The sequence below is a fragment of the Dermacentor andersoni genome, chromosome 1 (assembly GCF_023375885.2).
Source record: "Dermacentor andersoni chromosome 1, qqDerAnde1_hic_scaffold, whole genome shotgun sequence".
Lineage (NCBI taxonomy): Eukaryota > Metazoa > Arthropoda > Arachnida > Ixodida > Ixodidae > Dermacentor > Dermacentor andersoni.
In genome coordinates this window covers 319,730,143-319,749,625 of record NC_092814.1, presented here as the reverse complement: position 1 = coordinate 319,749,625, position 19,483 = coordinate 319,730,143, and the positions used below count along the sequence as shown (strand labels likewise).

At 45.7% G+C, this 19,483-nt stretch overlaps 1 protein-coding gene across 1 annotated transcript in view; it reads left to right on the top strand.

The window, feature by feature from the left end:
• Window positions 1-19,483, top strand: part of LOC126516704 (frequenin-2-like) — a 334,311-nt gene that overhangs the window by 240,577 nt on the left and 74,251 nt on the right. Inside the window, exon 3 of the mRNA XM_050166805.3 lies at window positions 4,926-4,974. Coding sequence (XP_050022762.1) covers window positions 4,926-4,974 — 49 coding nt within the window. The remainder of the gene's footprint in view (window positions 1-4,925; window positions 4,975-19,483) is intronic.

Here is a 19,483-nt window from a genome sequence, read left to right as displayed (position 1 = left end):
CTCGGTAGAATGGGTCCTGCTTAAGCTCCCACTAAGCCCCTCGCTATATGCAGCGCAGGTGGGCGACGCGGGACATTTCTGAATTGTTGTTTCAAGGGGGTTGCTGTTCTGCGTTCTTGCCGATAGCTTTGTCACAGAAGCACTGAAGCTAAAGTGCCGAGATTTCAGACGTCCAGGTATTTGAAAAAGTTGCTACACCTGCGGCAGATACAAACATTTGCTCGTCGAAGAACATGTAATGTTCGCAAATGGCGCAATTTTAAACTCCTTTCGTTATCGGGCACGACTGCCGTTCGTTATGTGCGCAGGGTTTCGTAGCATGCTTTAAGCCTACGTAAGAACATTTCCTTTCAGCTGCTAGGTATCCTGGCCCATGACGGTGCTGCGTTCTCTGCGCGGCACGTTCACGCTACTGTGGCGCTCCTTAGCTTCTTGAGAGACGCAGGACACAGGCCTCAACCATGCAGTTCTGTTAGGCGGTAAATTTATATAGAAGGTTTGACAATGAAGTTCCACGACTGATACTGGGACCTCTGAAGTAGAACCCACCGCAGCCAAACTGTGTACAAGACTATCCGATGCGCAGTTCTGCCCCTTCACTAGGCCTCGAAAACTACTTTTCGGGCCATTTTCTACAATGTCACTCGTTTGTGGTGTCGCATGCTTCTGCACATCCTGAACAGTCCTGAAACGCTATGTGTTGAGCCAAAGTTTGAGTTAGGGAAACAGGAAGAACTCGGCGGGAACCGAATATTGGGGAATAAGGCGAGTGGGTGAGTCGGGGGAGCCCACTCTTCGCCACTGCCATAATTACGGCTCTATGTGGACTAGCGTTGTCACCGGGGGGTACCAGCTGCCGCTTTCTCGCACGTATAGTCGCACGCGATGAGAGCGCTTCATTAGCTCATGAACGTCGTGAATGAATTAACTGTGGATTTTTGCAGTCAAGGATCCGTACCATAATATGCATGTCTTAGCGGTCATAAAATGTCGCCAACATGCGCAACAGTTTTCTCTCAATCACTGGTTGACGGACATCCAGTTCTTGGGCTATTACAAACATACTTAAGGCCTTCGTGAAATGGGGCTTACCATTTAAACACACGATCACGAGATGGCGCATTCCCTCGGTAAACAGTTCTTATGACTTCATCCTTGTTGCTGATTTTCCTAACTTACAGGAAAGCTTCGCGATTTGTTCCACGTGGGAATCCAAATAAGTGGAAATTAGAAGGGCGCCTTCGATTGCCGATGTATAGAAGGCCACATATATTCTTGACAAACTCTTTATAAGGCCTGAAATGGAGGAAAGCCGCAATTTATTATCGCACGTAAATTTTTTGGCAAACCTGGCTTGTGCTTTTCTATAATCAATTATATATATATATATATATATATATATATATATATATATATATATATATATATATATATATATATATATAATTTATTCAGAACTCAAAGTGCAGGCACACGTAGAAACGTACAAAGAAGCATTTAACTTTCACTTATCCTCATCATCATTTATTTTCCTTAAGGACCCCTGTCGGGGTATTACATAAGGGGGGGTTACAGAAGATAAGGATAGAAACAAAGATATGGTTACAATTTCTTACAAGACTCAGCCTGTGGATTCGCATTAAAACAAACAAACAACAACAACAAGAAAGCCAAGAGGCACACTGAATAGAATGCAAAAGCACATCAGCAGAACAGTCACAATGTGAGACGGCAATCGCAAAAGAATGAAGGCACAGTACGGTCATTATAAGGTTAGGGTTTAGGGTGATCAGTAAGCAGCTGCTTGAAGATAATGGGGTTGCCCTCATTGACAACTCTATCTGGTAAATTGTTCCACTCTATAATGGCGCTAGGCAAAAACGATTGATTAAAGTAAAATGTTGAACCATGCAAGCGCTGGATGCTGCAAGAGTTAAAAAGGCGACGAGATGCACGGGTTGGTGGGATTAGACGCCTTCCATGCAGTTCGGGGAAGTTATAATAAAGTCGCTGGAAAAGGCACAGTTTCGCAATTTTCCGAAGCAACACCAATCGTTCGAGTCCTAGAGATGATTTAATCTCACTGACACTTTCTTCACGGCTGTACCTGGAAGTGATGAATCTAGCGGCACGATTTTGTATTGATTCTAACATATTAGTTAAGTAAGCTTGGTGCGGGCTCCAAATAGCTGAGGCGTATTCAAGTTTACTTCGAATAAAAGTTTCATAAGCTAGTTTTCTTGTGGATGAGGGGCACAGCGCAAGGGTACGTCTGACGTAACCAAGTGATTTATTAGTGTCGGTAGCCAATTTCGTTATATGCTCGGACCAGGTCAACTTGCTAATAATAGTAATACCGAGATAACAATACTGCTCAACGGTGGATAGGGCTGTCCAGTTTAAAAAGTACGAGTGATTCTTGTTAGAGTGTTTACGGGATACCTGCATAACTTTACATTTGGAGATGTTAAGTTTCATTAAAGAGTCGGAACACCAGGTTTCTAACGAATGTAAGTCTTTTTGGAGCGTTGCATGGTCGGCTGGGTCTGTAATGCGACGGTAAATTACGCAGTCATCTGCAAAAAGTCAGATATTGGATGATATGCTGTTGGGAAAGTCGTTTATGAAGATGAGAAAGAGTAGGGGACCGAGGACGGACCCCTGTGGTACTCCGGAGATGACGCTAGCAGTGGTTGAGCAATGATTTCCGATAGCTGTGTACTGGAATCGATTAGTAAGAAAGCAACGGATCCATGACAGTGCGAGAGGGTCGAGACCGAGGCATGAAAGTTTGGCCAAAAGCCGCTGATGGGGAACACAGTCAAATGCTTTGGCGACGTTTAGATATATGACGTCAGTTTGAAGTGATGAGTCTAAATTCAGGTGAAGTTCAGTAATAAATTCAAAAAGCTGTATATCGCATGACAAACCAGGCCGGAAACCATGCTGATTGTGAAAAAAGAAGGAATGATCACCGAGATGACATGCTATTTGCGAATATATTATATGTTCTAGGAGTTTACAGGGAATACTCGTTAGGGAAATGGGGCGATAGTTGGAAGGATCAGAATGGCTGCCTGACTTGCATACCGGTACCACATTACTAATCTTCCAGTCATTTGGAAGTGAACTATCAGTAATGGACTGTGTACAAATTATTTGTAATATTAGCCTGGAAATTGCTTTCGTACCTTTTAGTATCTTAGCAGTGATGTTATCTGGCCCGGGGGCACTAGAAATCTTTAGGTTATCAATAAGTTTCATAATGCCTTGAGAAGTAATTGTAATGGGAAACATGAGGGGAAAACTGTGGCTGGGCAAATCAAAGTCCTGCAGTGCAGGCTCACGAGTGAAAACAGAAGAAAAATATGAGTTCATTAGGTCTGACCGCTGATAAAACGGCACGTTTGAACCGTCAGTATAAGTCAAGGAAATGTTATTGGAGCTATTGTTTGGTTTCAGAATATTCCAAAATTTTTTGGGGTTGACACGTATGATGTTAGGCAAATCGTGGTGGAAGAACTTCTTTTTGGATTGTCTCAAAGTGCTAGTGTATTTGCGCAGGCATTTGAAGTACTTGTCCCACTTTGAACAAGATTTAGAGCGTTTCGCATCACGAAACAGACGTTTTTTCCTTCCTGACAGCCTCCGAAGTGTGTTAGAAAACCAGCGTTTTCCTAAATCACCGCGAATGCGAACGAGAGGTACATGTCTCTCAACAAGCCATAATAATTTATTCTTAAATAACAAAGTCGGGGTGCGGTCGGGGTGCGGCCTTCATCAAGAGTGCAATTGCAAGCACCCAGAGCTCACTTTATACATTTTCTCAACAAGGCTGAAGCTCATAAAAAAAATACGTGCGTGGCCTATGAATGCAAAAGCGTACACTCAGTAGCGTCCACAAAGGTGAGGCGTGAGAAATATAAGATCGAAAGCTACAGCTATGGATTTTGTGTGTGTGGGTGTGGGTGTGTGGGTGTGGGGGTGTGTGTGGGTGTGGGTGTGTGGGTGTGGGGGTGTGTGTGTGGGTGTGTGTATATATATATATATATATATATATATATATATATATATATATATATATATATATATATATGTGCATGTATATGTATGTATGTATGTATGTGTATGTATATGTATGTATGTATGTATATGTATGTATGTATGTATGTATATGTACGTACACGACACACATAATTCACAGCTGTATCTTTCGATCTTATATCTTATCTTATAGATCTTATAGTGGTGGTTTCTGATCAGTATGCGTCAGATAGACTTCATGGGGATAGCGATGCGATTGTTGGTGAGCCAGTTTGAATGTTTGCTCCAGCTGCTGCCGCGTGACGCACTCTTTGATTCTTACTAACCGTACCGTTGTGCAACATCAGCGCCGTCACATCGCAATTCGAGCAAAACTCTCCGGCACTTTTTGCACCTCTGAAGATTTTGCTCAAGACCACGCCTTCCAGTCGTTCTTGTTCGCTGTTGTCTTTGCTTGATGAGAGGGGAGCCTCTTTCACGGCACGCCAAGCATCCTACTTCAGATGGGGATGTGCACTTCATTTACCGGAGCCCTACGTAAAGCACACCGCAACACGCAACATACAAACTAGTTGGCATGTCTCACCGAGAGCGCGGTGTCTCGCACGAACGTTTTTGCTTTTATCCTGCCTAAATTCTATGCTGGAAGGTCCTCTGTGATTTAGTATATAGGTTCATAGTTTTCATAGTTAGAGGGGCTGTTTTGCCTTTTACCAGGTGGAAGGAGAATGTCTTGAGTATTGCATGTTTCGCTCACCCAAAATTTTGATTTTATTCGATCTAATCCGGGCTCTGTTCGTGTTTTCATTGGAATGTGTGTCTTTGCTCACAACGAACCGACTCAAGCACTGCGAGTAACGTCTCTTTTATTCTGCTTGCAGGTACAAGGGATTTCTTAAGGATTGTCCAAATGGCCAACTCACAGAACAGGTAAGAAATTTGCAAGGATCGAAGCACAAAACTTTTTCTGCTTTAACAGAAGTGGCACCTTGACGTGTTTGCTACAGAAAAGGATCAAATGAAACAAGATTGGAGAGTTCGATATAAAAAACTATTGTGAGGTCTGAGGTCCTCGGTCATTTGCTAACGGGGTTCTTTGCTTCAACTATTAGGGGATGGGTTATATATTTGCGATACCGGAAGAATTGGGCTATACTGATCATAGCTGTCTTGCCTCTTGAGGTGTGCAGGCACTGTCCTCTGTTTTGCTGAGTGTGAACCAGAAGGGCAGTTTGCACCCTCCTTGAGTTCTTGAGGATCAAGTACAATGGCGTGAAGTGTAGATTAACAACGAGGTTATTTGCATCCCCCTGATAAGGCTTTGAGGCCCATGTGCAATTGTATTCCCACCAAGTGAAGCAGTCGTAAGAGGCGCATAATTGCGTGGAGTGCAGCACAAACGGTGTGTCACGTCTTTTAGGGCGCAGCTCTTAGGCACCCGTTCCTGCGTTGAGCGTCGGCGTCCCTCGGCGTAACCGAGCGAATGAGCACAGCGAAGGATGAAAGGAGCGAGCGCGGAATGCAGCGGGGGGTTGAAAGATAGCGAGAGCAAAGATTGCGAGGAGGAAAGTGGAGGGTGCAGCGGAAGCACGAGCAGTGTCGCACCAGACGTGCTCCACGGCGGCGACCAGGCATAGTCATTCGATAATTACTACAAGGAACTCTGCCGCTAGTGTCCATGGGAGCTGCAATCAGGGTGGTTCTGCCAGCATGGGAGTTTTCGGAATTACATGGATTTGCGTGGACTTCGTCCTTATGGGTTCAAAAGGCTCCGCGACTTTGTAACTTTGTCTTCTTCAACAAGGTACTGTGTAAGAAACGACTAAAAGAAACGTGTTAAAATCGTCCGATGGCAGGATTCGAGCCCCCGACCTCCAGTGCAGAAGCGCGATATTGAAACCATTGCGCCACGGACGCATGCATCGACAAGCGGCATAGGACACCCGTATGAATGTCGTGGGGGCAAGCCAGCATGTTGAGACGCTTGGCAAGTTTCAATTTGGCCACCTCTACAGCTTGTGCAACTGCAATTAGTAGTGATTGCGTGTATTCGAAGAGTATTCTGCACTTAGCAACGTATAGATCGCTTCGAAGTTTCGAACAATGACGATAGATAAAGCGTAATACACAAAGCCATAAGAACTTCTGAATCCACAAGCGCGATCAGATCCATGTACTTCCCATGATTCCCATGGTGGATGAACGATCGCGGTGCCAGAGTTTCCTCTAGTAATTATTGTATGAAGCTGTATGTGATCGGGCACGCAGCGAGTGCGTCCACCGATACCATATATGAAAACAAAGCATACGCGTGGGTTGCGGAACCACTGCGAATGCGCTACTTCACCTGCGCCATCGCCGCTAGAGAATGCGCTCCGCGCGATCCACGCATTCCCGTGTTCACGTTTATTTCCTGTACAATGAGCGACGCAACCGATGGAAATGTTACGTCTGCCGCTACTGCTAAACAAGCTGCCCGAACAGAGACTCAGCGCCGCTGTCGAGAGGACCCTGTCGTTCAGAATCAAATACTTTGCCACAATATATCGCGAATTCGAAACACCTAAACACCTGTGCTTAAAATTCGCATTAGGAAGCATCGTAATCATACGTGAATTTCCTGTTTCTTATTCCTTTTTATTGTGCGAAATACAGGTCAATAGGTAGGAGGAATAAGGAATATACAGGGTGTTTTTTTTTTTAGACCATACAGATTTTTTTAGAAATACGTAATGAGCGCAGGGAACACGGCATTCTTGCGGACGAGTTCCTACGCGAGGCGTACATATTTCGCCGAGATGTAAGGCAGAACATATGAACAGATGATATCCGACATCAGGGAAGTACACTACCATGCTCTAGAAACAGGGGGCAACATAATCTTTCAGTGGATTCCTGCCTGCTCAAAGTGGCATCGTCGGCAACAGCTTTGCTGACAGGGTTGCCCGGTCTGCTCACGAAGACACCCAGATGCGTCCAATGCCTTTGTCGAGAACGGACGCTACCAGGGAACTTCGTTTGCTTGAATGTAAAAAGTCGCGAGTTTTCAAAAGTTCGAGTGCTTTCAATTGCCAATTGCATAAGCTGGACCCTTTGCTACAGATACAACTGCCATCTAGCCTTTCCCGCAGTGAAACAACCTTGCTGTGCCGCTTATGGCTGGAAGTGGCGTTGACGAACGCTTACTACTATCGTATGGCAATGGCCGATAGCCCAATGTGCGACTCCTGTAGGTGCGAGGAAACCATCGAGCACCTGTTGTCTATCTGTCCTGCCTGCGACGTACAATGCCTTTCTCTCCGGACAACTCTAAAAGGGCCCTAACCGCCTATCGGGCTTGGTGAAATAACATAGTCCGCGGGTAGCATACGCTGCTGTGAACATCTCTGCCACGTTTTTTTCGGTCGCACGCAGTGCGTGGAGCTCGGAAGCGGATCGCGCAGTCTCCTTTCTCTCAAACGCTCTCTTTTCAACAGAAGGCCCTGTGCTCACTCTCTTCTGCACGCTTTATTTCGTCATTCCCTTAGACGGCTGCCATTGACCGATAGCTGACACCATGGCTGACACCAAGCTGCGGTTGGCTACATGGTGTAGATACCGCGGCCGCCGCGGGGTGCCACCACGCGTCCACTGGCTATGCTCACTGCGACTCGTTGAGGGCAGCCGCGTTTGGCTTCTATTTAGCGCTTCGTAGGCACCAAAGGCGGAAGTCGTGGCGTCTACGTTAACATCCAAAATTAAATTTGAACTGCGCGCCGCGGTGACATTAAAAAGGCGGAGCGTTGTGGGTACACCCCACTGCACCGTAGACTTCGCAGTGCAAGGCATCGAAGAAGGAATGGGAGCGTAGTGAAGGCCGTGTTTGATTACAAATAACACCTCTTCTGCTGTACGCATTAAATTACTTTTTGCGGCAAAGTATTTCTAGCCTATTTTAACTTCAGATGCCTTTATACACTTCGATAAAAAGTGGTTCAGGGCCCCGTTAAAACGACTGAACTCGAGACTGTTCTTTGAGTTAGATACTCGGACCCTAGCCACACCCGTCACTGGCACAAAAGGCGATTTGCGCACTGGTACACAACTTGAAGTGCACCGGTTTAAGAGACCGCTTATAGTGTCGCTGTGCATCCCTCCCACATGCGCTCAGTGTTCACTCTCTTCCTCTTTCTATTTCCCCTTTCCCTTACCCCCATTGTAGGGCAGCAAACTAGACGCTCCTCTGGTTGACCTCCCTGCCTTTCCTCTTCTTGCTTTCTCTATTTCTTTCTTTATTTGCCGAGAACAACGTGAGCTTCAGAAGACTGATTAGAGACTTATTTAATTGACATTTTTATTAGTGTCATGGCAACTATTGTCTCAATGCCAAATTAGGAGGCAGTGACATTTTCATGCACACCCATGTTTTAAAAAATCTTGACTCACCCCTAAATCGAGATATTCATCAAATTCCAAAGCTGAATCGAGGCCATATCGAGACTGAGCGCATCGCGCTGCGCGTCCGACGGCAATGCCCCGCAAAGAATTTCGGTGCGAAGTTTGAATAATAACTTGCCGCGGTAAATCCTTACCTGACAAACAGCTGCACACGCTTGCCAGGCAAAAGCGTGCCGTATATGAATCAGTAGCTGCCGCGACTGGCTGACAGCTTCGGTTTCCAACTTCCTCGCGCCAATCGTCACGGGGCGTGTCGGTGTGATGTGATAGTGGAGCCGCCTTCCCTGCGCACCTGCGGCGTTCGGTTTCGCTATTGCCACCCATTTGCCGTTGAAATTCGGTTATAAATATCTAGGTACAGCTTCCAGGCCCTTATTTAAAAAAAAATGAGGGTGCATTAAAATGTGACTTCCTTGAAGTTCGCCATTAGAAATGACGCGCTTAAACAACTGCCCTCTAAGGCACATAATGAATTTAACTATTTAATTTTTGGCCAGTGTTCTTTTGAAGCTCACGTTATTCACATCAAAGTATGTCCACCGCGTCTAGGAACTCCTATGCAAGAAGACTTCGGTGACAGCGCTTATAGCCTTGTTATAAAAGATATGTATTGTCTTATATATATGCGTGCGTGCGTGCGTGCGTGCGTGCGTGCGTGCGTGCGTGCGTGCGTGCGTGCGTGCGTGCGTCAACGTCACTAGGATGCAACGGCGTTGCCATCATTTGAACTGTACGGAAAATAACTTTTCGATCGAGAAGGAAGGGAACAAATTGTATGCGCTTGCGATAGTTCATTCATTCATTCAAATAACTTTATTGAGTGCCCTGCGATTTGGTGGGGTGGGCCTGGACCACGCCTATAGGTTTCGGCCAAAGGTTGTTGGCCCTTGGCGGCTTCCTAGGCTCGATGGACGTCCCATGCGCTAGTTTAAAAAACTAAATTATGGGGTTTTACGTGCCAAAACCGCGATACGATTATGAGGCACGCCGTAGTGGGGGACTCCAGAAATTTCGACAACCTGGGGTTTCTTAACGTTCACCTAAGTCTAAATGCGCGGGTGTTTTCGCATTTCGCCTCCATCGAAATGTGGCCGCCGTGGCCGGGATTCCATCCCGCGACCTCATGCTTAGCAGAGCAACAACTTGCGCTAGCTTGAACTACAGGTTTTCCCGCTTAATTTAATCCAAGCGCCAGTCAATTCAATCCGAGCGCCAGTCAATTTAATCTAAGCGCCAGTCAATTTAATCTAAGCGCCAGTCAATTTAATCCAAGTGCCAGTGATTTTAATCCGAGCGCCGCTCAATTTAATCCAAACGCCAATGAATTTAATCCAAACGCCAACCGAAATAATCCAAACGCCAGTGAATTTAATCCAGACACAACGGAATTCAAGAACCTTTGGATTTCAAGACTTCTGAAAATTTGAGAACATATTATGAGTTAACACCTTGAAAATGAAAGAGCGAGGTGGTAGACCAGTAGCTATCCTGCCACGAAACTAACGACCACTTTTGGAGGTTTTGAAGCGAAAAGCTTCACTACGCTGTAAACACCGCGCATCGCGCGAGCCGGCGTATGTCGGAATTGGCTCCGTGAGCATGTTCGGAGTCGAATTGGCTCCATAAGCGTGTTAGGAGTCGGCGCAGGTGCCCACCCGAGCGCTATGCGTCATCGTTTGACGTTGGCCGCGAGCGCGTGTTTATCGCGGAGGCCGACTATATAACCGCTTGCGCATTCAACATGGAAGGAGAACAGAGTGATACTACCGATACAGAGAGCTGTATTTATGACTGTACAGAAATCGCAAGACAATGTGCCCAACAATGATGAATAAAGAAGTTTAATAATCCTGCATTAGTTATGGTTTATATCATTGATGAGCAATTTTCATAACTACACAAGGCACACGTATAGCATAACCATAAGCTAACCAAAGCATATCTATAAGTGAAACCGTAAGCTTAACCATAGGCTAAATCATAAAGCATAGCCATAAGCTTAACCGTAAGCATAACCATAGGCTAAATCATAAAGCCTAACCATAAGCTAAACCATAAGCATCACCGAACCTTTTCGCTTCGAGAGATCCAGGCTTAACCTTAGGTAAGCCCCGGCTATATTTTTTTTATTTTCTACTTCGTTATGAGAGCGACACAAAAGATGAGCATTCTCCAAATTAATTGAGAGGAAACGTCAGCATGAGTACGTCGAGTTAATGGTACAAATGCGATTTGGTCATGGCTATAAAACGAAACAATGAAGGTTGGTTCGATGATAATCACTAGGCCCTCACCGGGAGGCTTCGGTCGCTAGCGAATACGATTCACTATTCTACTGCGGTATCCGCAGCCTCCAATCAAAGGCCTTGTCATCGGTACCGCTAAAACAGTCATGAATACCATTTAATTGCACAACTGTTATGGTCAAGTCATTAGCGATCACAAGTGTAATACAATGCGCAGTTCGGGGTTCTTGGTGTTTTGCGCAACATGACGTCATATACATCCAATGAAATGCGATGAAACGAGTGACTCACTATGCCTACTATAAACTCGTATACTTAAGTCACTGGTGAATATTATTCACCTATTTTACTATCCCTGAGGTAGCCTTCCCTCGTGAGTGCCGTCAGTAGTATCAATGAAGCTGTAGCACGATGGAGCACTTTTGCGTTACCACTGCCAACTGATATCTAATAGTCATTGATATCTATCAAAACGTTATTGAATTAGTGTTTTCTCTACTATCATTGCTACCTGATAGTAAAGAGTTATTAGCGATCACTAGTGATAAGTTCAGTTCAGCGTTCTGTTACAATTAGAGTTTGTAGTGTCATGGATGTCAAATGATAATTCAAAGGATGATTCAAATTTTATAACCTGGGGTTGCTAAAAATTAGTCACTAGTAATCACGAGTCACTGGTATTCAAATGGTCAAATGGTATTCATGACTGTTTTAGCGGTACCGATGACAAGGTCTTTGATTGGAGGCTGCAGATATCGCAGTAGAATAGTGAATGGTATTCGCTAGCGACCGAAGCCTCCCGGCGAGGGCCTAGGGATTATCATCGAATCAACCTTTATTGTTTCGTTTGATAGCCATGACTAAATCGCATGTGTACCATTAACTCGACGTACTCATGCTGACGTTTCCTCTCAATTAATTTGGAGAATGCTCTTCTGTGTCGCTCTCATAACGAAGTAGAAAATAAAAAGATATAGCTGGGGCTTACCTAAGGTTAAGCCTGGATTTCTCGAAGCGAAAAGGTTCGGTGATGCTTATGGTTTAGCTTATGGTTATGCTTTTTGATTTAGCCTTGGATATGCTTACGGTTTAACTTATGGCTATGCTTATGGTTTAAGTTATGGATATGCTTACGGTTCAGCTTATAATTATGCTTTATGATTTAGCCTATGGTTATGCTTACAGTTTCACTTATGGATATGCTTTGGTTAGCTTATGGTTATGCTATATGTGTGCCTTGTGTAGTTATGAAAATTGCTTATCAATGATATAAACCATAACTAATGCAGAATTATTAAACTTCTTTATTCATCATTGTTGGGCACATTGTCTTGCGATTTCTGTACAGTCATAAACACAGCTCTCTGTATCGGTAGTATCACTCTCTTCTCCTTCCATGTTGAATGCGCAAGCGGTTATATAGTCGGCCTCCGCGATAAACACGCGCTTGCGGCCAACGTCAAACGATGACGCATAGCGCGCGGGTGGGCACCTGCGCCGACTCCTAACACGCTTATGGGGCTCTTGCATTGCCCAGGGGGCGCTGTGAAAAAGGTGCTAAAAAGCGCCCTCTGTCCTAAAATGGGTCGTACCAAGCTCGGTCGTCTGCTTCGGAAAGCACGTTTACAATATGGACCCGCCACTTTCGGTTGTGTTGTATCACGGCCTGCAGCGAATATCGGGCGCCGAAGATTTTTTCAGGGGTGGCACGCTGCGTAAAGGCAAGAAATTATGCAGTGCCGAATACGTGTACGCCGTTCAAGAATTAAGCGGCGAAGATTTAGCGTGGTGTCAATCGCAAGTGAAGCGAGTCGCGTACGAAGCGGAACATCAGGTAAGGTTTGCACGCTGCTAGATTCAGGCGCACAAACGCGAGGAAATGCTTGCTATAAATGAATCCACAGCAGCGATAAGCAAGCATCATGTGTACGGAACTGCTCGAGCACACGACGGTACGCGCCGCGACGGCAGCGGTCTTTCAGCATGCCGCGATGTACGAACTGCTCGAGCGCACGATCGTACGCGCCGCGACGGCAGCGGTCTTTCGACATGCCGCGAAACGGCGGGCCTCCTGCAATCTTTGTTGACTGCATGCCGCTAAACAAGTAGTTATGCCTGCGTTGTAGTAGCGGCCATCTGTCCCTTTTAGTAACTGGCAATAACTGATGCAATGCATATGAGCTCGCGCGTACGTGCGAATCGCGCTGCAGCGCGAGCTCGTGCGCTGCTCGCTTGATGTAGCTTTTAATGACAGCGCTCGAACATCGATCTGCTGTAATCAATACTACCTTGCTGCGCTGCCTCAACATGCCGGCTTGAGGTCAAGTATGAGCACATTTAACTCTCTAACCTGTGCTGCTCGTAGTGGGGTAGTGAACTGTCACCGAATCAGCCCGGCCATTTGTGGTCATTTGCACACACCTGGTCACTTCACCACTTCGCATCGGTCGAATTGTTAATTGTCGCTGTGGCCGGGTTTCGAATCGTGAATCACCATGGCCATGCCTGCTAGTATGTCGGTCTGCCGTCGGGACTGCAGGTGCAAAAGACCGAATTTTAGAACGTAGATAATCAAGCAAGCTTCAAGACAGGTGAAGCAGTCAGCATGGCGCGAAGTTTCGCTTACCCAGCGCGCCCGACGCTCCGCTTCGTGAGGCCTTGAAGGGAAACGATAGAATCGGATGTTGGGATTCAGGCCTTCTTGTTCATGGCAGCCCACGACGCAGCAGTATCGACGGTGACGCTTTTTCGATGCTGAGCTAGGTCCCTCCGGATCGGCGTCGCCGATTCCTTCTGCTTCCAGCATTACGTCCCACGGCACACGGATAGTCCGTTTTCGTTAAACTATAGGCTGCGGCCAGCTCGCAGCGTGATCGGCGTGGTCTGTGAGAAGTGACGAGCATTTTCGTACTCGCAACAGGGCAGAAAAAAGTGCGAATCGACGCAAAACTCGGCCTAGAAACGTGCTTCGCCACATCCAGGGCTCAATACGACCCAAGCTGGTACGACCCAGATGTCATTTCCCGCGGCGCCACCAGGCGTCGCTACTATACCTCAAACTCCAGCGCAAGACGCCCATGGAGCCAATTCGACTCCGAACACGCTCACGGAGCCAATTCCACTCCGAACACGCTCACGGAGCCAATTCGACTCCGAACATGCTCACGGAGCCAATTCCGACATACGCCGGCTCGCGCGATGCGCGGTGTTGACTACAGCGTAGTGAAGCTTTTCGCTTCAAAACCTCCAAAAGTGGTCGTTAGTTCCGTGGCAGGATAGCTACTGGTCTACCACCTCGCTCTTTCATTTTCAAGGTGTTAACTCATATGTTCTCAAATTTTCAGAAGTCTTGAAATCCAAAGGTTCTTGAATTCCGTTGTGTCTGGATTAAATTCACTGGCGTTTGGATTATTTCGGCTGGCGTTTGGATTAAATTGAGTGGCGTTTGGATTAAATTGAGTGGCGCTCGGATTAAAATCACTGGCACTTGGATTAAATTGAGTGGCGCTTAGATTAAATTCACTGGCGCTGAGATTAAATTGACTGGCGCTTGGATTAAATTGAGCGGGAAAACCTGTACTAATACGAGTAATATACGGGGCCAAGTCTTGCACTATTACTTGCCCACGGCTGTTGCTCGAAACGCTCAATAGGGCAAATTAAGTAGTGTCGATGCACTGTCGGCTTGTGTTTTGTTTGTGTGCGTGTGTCTCTTTAGATTACGTGACACCACCGCTCCTTGTTTACAACTGTGTAACTTGATGTACACTCTAAAATAATGTACACCCTTGAAAGTGAAGAAGGATGTAAATATGTGTTACTCGGGCCCTGACGTTCAGAAAGGGTGTAAGGGTGTAAGTTACAGAACTACTTACACCCTTATTCGTCTTTAAGCGTGTAAATTATTTTACAATGTACGCCAATTGCCTAAAGTTCTTGATGAGCGAAATCAGATAACAGCCTGCGAGAAACACGCATACGCATAGATAGCGAGTAGACAGGATTGCTGCTGAATTCTCAGCCAACTGTCTTGCCGCTTTTGTATGCGTCTTTGGCTTGTTTAATTTATGCGATTGGCCTCGTGGCAATGACCGAACGGTTGGCGATAGAATTTCATGTAGCCCGTATAGCCAGTTTTCTAGATCTCAAAGGCACCTGTGAACCACGTTGGTCATGAAGCCACGTTTTGTGCGCTAGAGGTGTTGGGCTTGGTGATAGGACATCGCTATAGCTGCATGTACTGTTAGGCAACTTACTATTTAGTTATACCGTATACTAATGAGACCTGTGTTCATGGCTGTTGAAGATGGCTTAACTGCAGAATACCGGAGAAGTACGTAATGGAGTCCCGCAGGACGAGGTACTGAGTCCAAAGTTTTTTATGCTAACAGGCATTACTCCTATTGTTTTCTACAAGTGCAGTCCTAACAAGACATTGCTAACACCATGCCCCCGAGGGAATATCTTTCCTTCTCGTGGATCATTCAGATTACGGGAGACAATGTAGTAGTCCTCATTTGCAAGTGGCTCATAATTTATTCAGCATCTGACGTGAATAGGGGTGCTTCGCCATCCGTAGTGTTCTGGCATTAGGATTTGAAAAAAGAAAACTGTTCAAGTTTGTTCACAATGAAAATTAGCTACAGAATCTTCAGTGAGAGCACAAGCATTTGCAAAAGCGATTCCCTGGAATGCTGGAAGAAGTGCGAGCAAGCAGAAGGCTAGTTGGGGAAGAATTCACGCCGTTCCAGACGATCAAATGCAGTCATCTAGCGGCCTAATGTTTATCGCCGGGACGACTTGATTAACGTGGGAAGTCGAACGACGATATGTAAATTTTTACTCAACTATACAAACGTCTGCGCAGCCTTGTCAAGACCATTCAGCCTTTTCTTACAATGACTAAATGATACGGACAGCTTGTAAGGTACAATGAGTAAGTGAATGCACAATTGTTCAACCATAGTTGAACAAGTTGGTTCGATGAAAGAATGTACGAAATACTGCTAGTAGGCTTTGAATGCGGCAATATTAGGTCGCCCTACAGAAGGCAACTGTCCAGTGTCCAGTTGCTCACGGCACCATTGATTCGAGGGTAAGCTTGCAAACGGCGAGTATGTGATAAGGAACCGTAGGTATACGAATGGATAACGGGGCCGCCTCGTGTGCTCCTAGTTCATTTACACTTCTACCACCATGTCCGCCATCTTGTGTCAATCAAACGAAAAATTTGAGGAGGCGCACATACGGAATTTCTAATATCCCTTATTGATATTAATTTTCACGGCAAGGTCTTCTTAACTGTCTTCATGCGGGCTTGACGTATCTGGGATCTGGTTATCTTGTCACGCCTTCCACAAAAAGAAGAAAAGACTACGCTTTCGCACCTTCATAGCGTCGTAGCGAGTCGCAACAGGTATAAAATGTAGGCCTCAACGACATAAGAAGCGACAATGAGCCGCAGAGTAGGGTAAATTACCGGTAGGGGTGCCATTAGCACCAACTTGTCGGAAATTAAACACATTGCATTATACCACTGTAAAGGGTGCACTGCCGTAGGCAGACATGCTGAGGCGAAGTCACCGTGCGGCACAGTTTTGGGATGTAGAACGAGTTCGCTTGGACTAAACCTGGCTCGCGCGAGGAAATGGTGTCGCGAAGGCGACTTATCCGGCAACCACCAGGAGCGAGAATTCGTTGTACAGTAGGGAAAATTAATGCCATGGGCGTAATTAAAGGTAATATATTGGAAAATTAACCACATTTCACCATAGCCTGCAATATCTTGTGGATCGGCTTACATGACCTCTCGGTAACAAAGATCAACCAAATGTCGACACTAAAAAAGAAAAGGTCGATGTCATTACGCGTGAATACGATACAAAGTTATAAAATGAGTAATTGGTGACCTTGGAAAAGAAAGAATCGAGCTATAATCATCATACGATAATGACACGATACAGATACATACAATCATCAAATCATTTGAACTCCATGCACGTCGACATTGTCTTCTTTAGCGTCGACACTAGATTGACCCTTTCTTTTTTGTGGCTTTTCGTTGAATAGCACATTGCATAGAGGAACAAACAATAGATGCATGCGTTGTTATAATGTTCTATGTCACGTACTAAGTTAGGTGCACTTTTTCGTTACTTTCGGCGCAACGATCACATCTGAGCACTCTAAATAACACGACCACATGTCGAGTTCTATAGGCTACACGGAAGGAGGACGAACTGACATCTTCCTACCTTCACTAGCAATGTCCGTATACTACCTGAATATATTTCAGAGAGTGTTCAAACAAGGTGACTGACTTACGTTAACTTCATAACCTATGAAGCGATGTCGTGAATCTTCAGAGGGTGACCTGTAAACTGGTTCACAAACCAACCCGCGGCACTTTTCCATCTGTCCCTTTAAAGAGGACGTACGACTGTATCACAGTCTCATATGACGGCACTGTCCATGTTTCTCTATCCATGAAAGTCCTGCGGTACGTCCGCTCGTCGTATACGCTATGGTTACGTCGGCGTTTTTTTGTTGGCTTCCTGATGCATATGCGAGTTTACCTTTGTCTAAACCACGCGCATTTCTCTCAATTCGTCGTTGGCTTGCCACTGAGTGCACCAGCGGCAAGAGCGCTTCGCCGTCGCTTAAGACTGCACAGTCCCAATTGACGCTGCTGATGAAATCTTGTGACACCTTGGCACACGCTTGTCTGTATTCCCGCAGAAAGACCAGTCGCAGTATTTTCCTAGCCCTTTCTGTACAGCATGTATTCCTTAGGCGACAAGGTCATCGTGTCCTTCTACTGGTCCGTCCCTGAATGCGCGTCACAGTTATAGGAGGTGAGAAAAAGCCCTACCCATCGTAATCTGTGCTCACTTAAATTAACCGCACGTGTAGCGCACCCGAACGTCACCATGCTGACGGCTCGGTTAGGTTATCACAGCTCCATCAGCGCCGTAGTAGCTTCGGTCGGGACAGTCCAGTTGAAAATCTCCCACGTTCTATTGTCAAGTCTGCAGCTGCGGTACTCACGAGTGTCGGCGGCAATGTTCAGTTCGGTCATCAGGAATCTGGCCAAAAACCTGCGATCTTTTCCTAGTTAAGCCAGCTTCGCACCACCCGCAATAAGTCCTGCATACAATCACGAACGGTTAGTATACGAAAACTATGAGCTTTGCATCATAAGATTACCTTGCCAGTGTGGCATCATTGATTACAGACGAGGGCGCTCAACCAACGCGTAAGAGTCGTATGGTTGTATAGAATTGAACATGCTCTGAGGAACGGAGGAAGCCTAAAAGCAGTGAAGAAGAAATTAGGAATAGGCAAGAATCAGATGTATGCGTTAAGAGACAAAGCCGGCAATATCATTACTAATATGGATGAGATAGTTCAAGTGGCTGAGGAGTTCAACAGAGATTTATACAGTACCAGGGGCACCCACGACGATAATGGAAGAGAGAATAGTCTAGAGGAATTTGAAATCCCACAAGTAACGCCGGAAGAACTAAAGAAAGCCTTGGGAGCTATGCAAAGGGGGAAGGCAGCTGGGGAGGATCAAGTAACAGCAGAGTTGTTGAAGTATGGTAAGCAGATTGTTCTCGAAAAACTGGCCACCTTGTATACGCAATGCCTCATGACCTCGAGCGTACCGGAATCTTGGAAGAACGCTAACATAATCCTAATCCATAAGAAAGGGGACGCCAATGACTTGAAAAATTATAGACCGATCAGCTTACTGTACGTTGCCTGCAAAGTATTTACCAAGGTAATCGCAAATAGAATCAGGAACACCTTAGACTTCTGTCAACCAAAGGATCAGGCAGGATTCCGTAAAGGCTACTCAACAATAGACGATATTCACACTATCAATCAGATGATAGAGGAATGTGTAGAATATAACCAACCCTTATATATAGCTTTCATTGATTACGAGAAAACGTTTGATTCAGTCGAAACCTCAGCAGTCGTGGAGGCATTACGGAACCGGGGTGTAGACGAGCCGTATGTAAAAATACTGAGATATCTATAGCGGCTCCATAGCCACCGTAGTCCTCCATAAATAAAGCAACAAAATCCCAATAAAGAAAGGCGTCAGGCAGGGAGATACGATCTCTCCAATGGTATTTACAGCGTGTTTACAGGAGGTATTCAGAGACCTGGATTGGGAAGAATTGGGGATAAGAGTTAATGGAGATACCTTAGTAACTTGTGGTTCGCTGATAATATTACCTTGCTTAGTAACTCAGGGGACCAATTGCAATGCATGCTCACTGACCTGGAGAGGCAAAGCAGAAGGGTGGGTCTGAAAATTAATCTACAGAAAACTAAAGTAATGTTTAACAGTCTCGGAAGAGAACAGCAGTTTACGATAGTTAGCGAGGCACTGGAAGTGGTAAGGGAATACATCTACTTAGGGCAGCTGGTGACCCCGAATCCGGATCATGAGACTGAAATAATCGGAAGAATTAGAATGGGCTGGGATGCGTTTGGCAGGCATTCTGAAATCATGAACAGCAGGTTGCCATTATCCCTCAAGATAAAAGTGTGTAACAGCTTTGTCTTACCAGTACTAACGTACGGGGCAGAAACCTGGAGGCTTACGAAAAGGGTTCTACTTAAATTGAGGATGACGCAACGAGCTATTGAAATAATGATGGCTGCAACGTTAAGGGATAAGAAACGAGCAGATTGGGTGAGGGAACAAACGCGAGTAAATAATATCTGAGTTGAAATCAAGA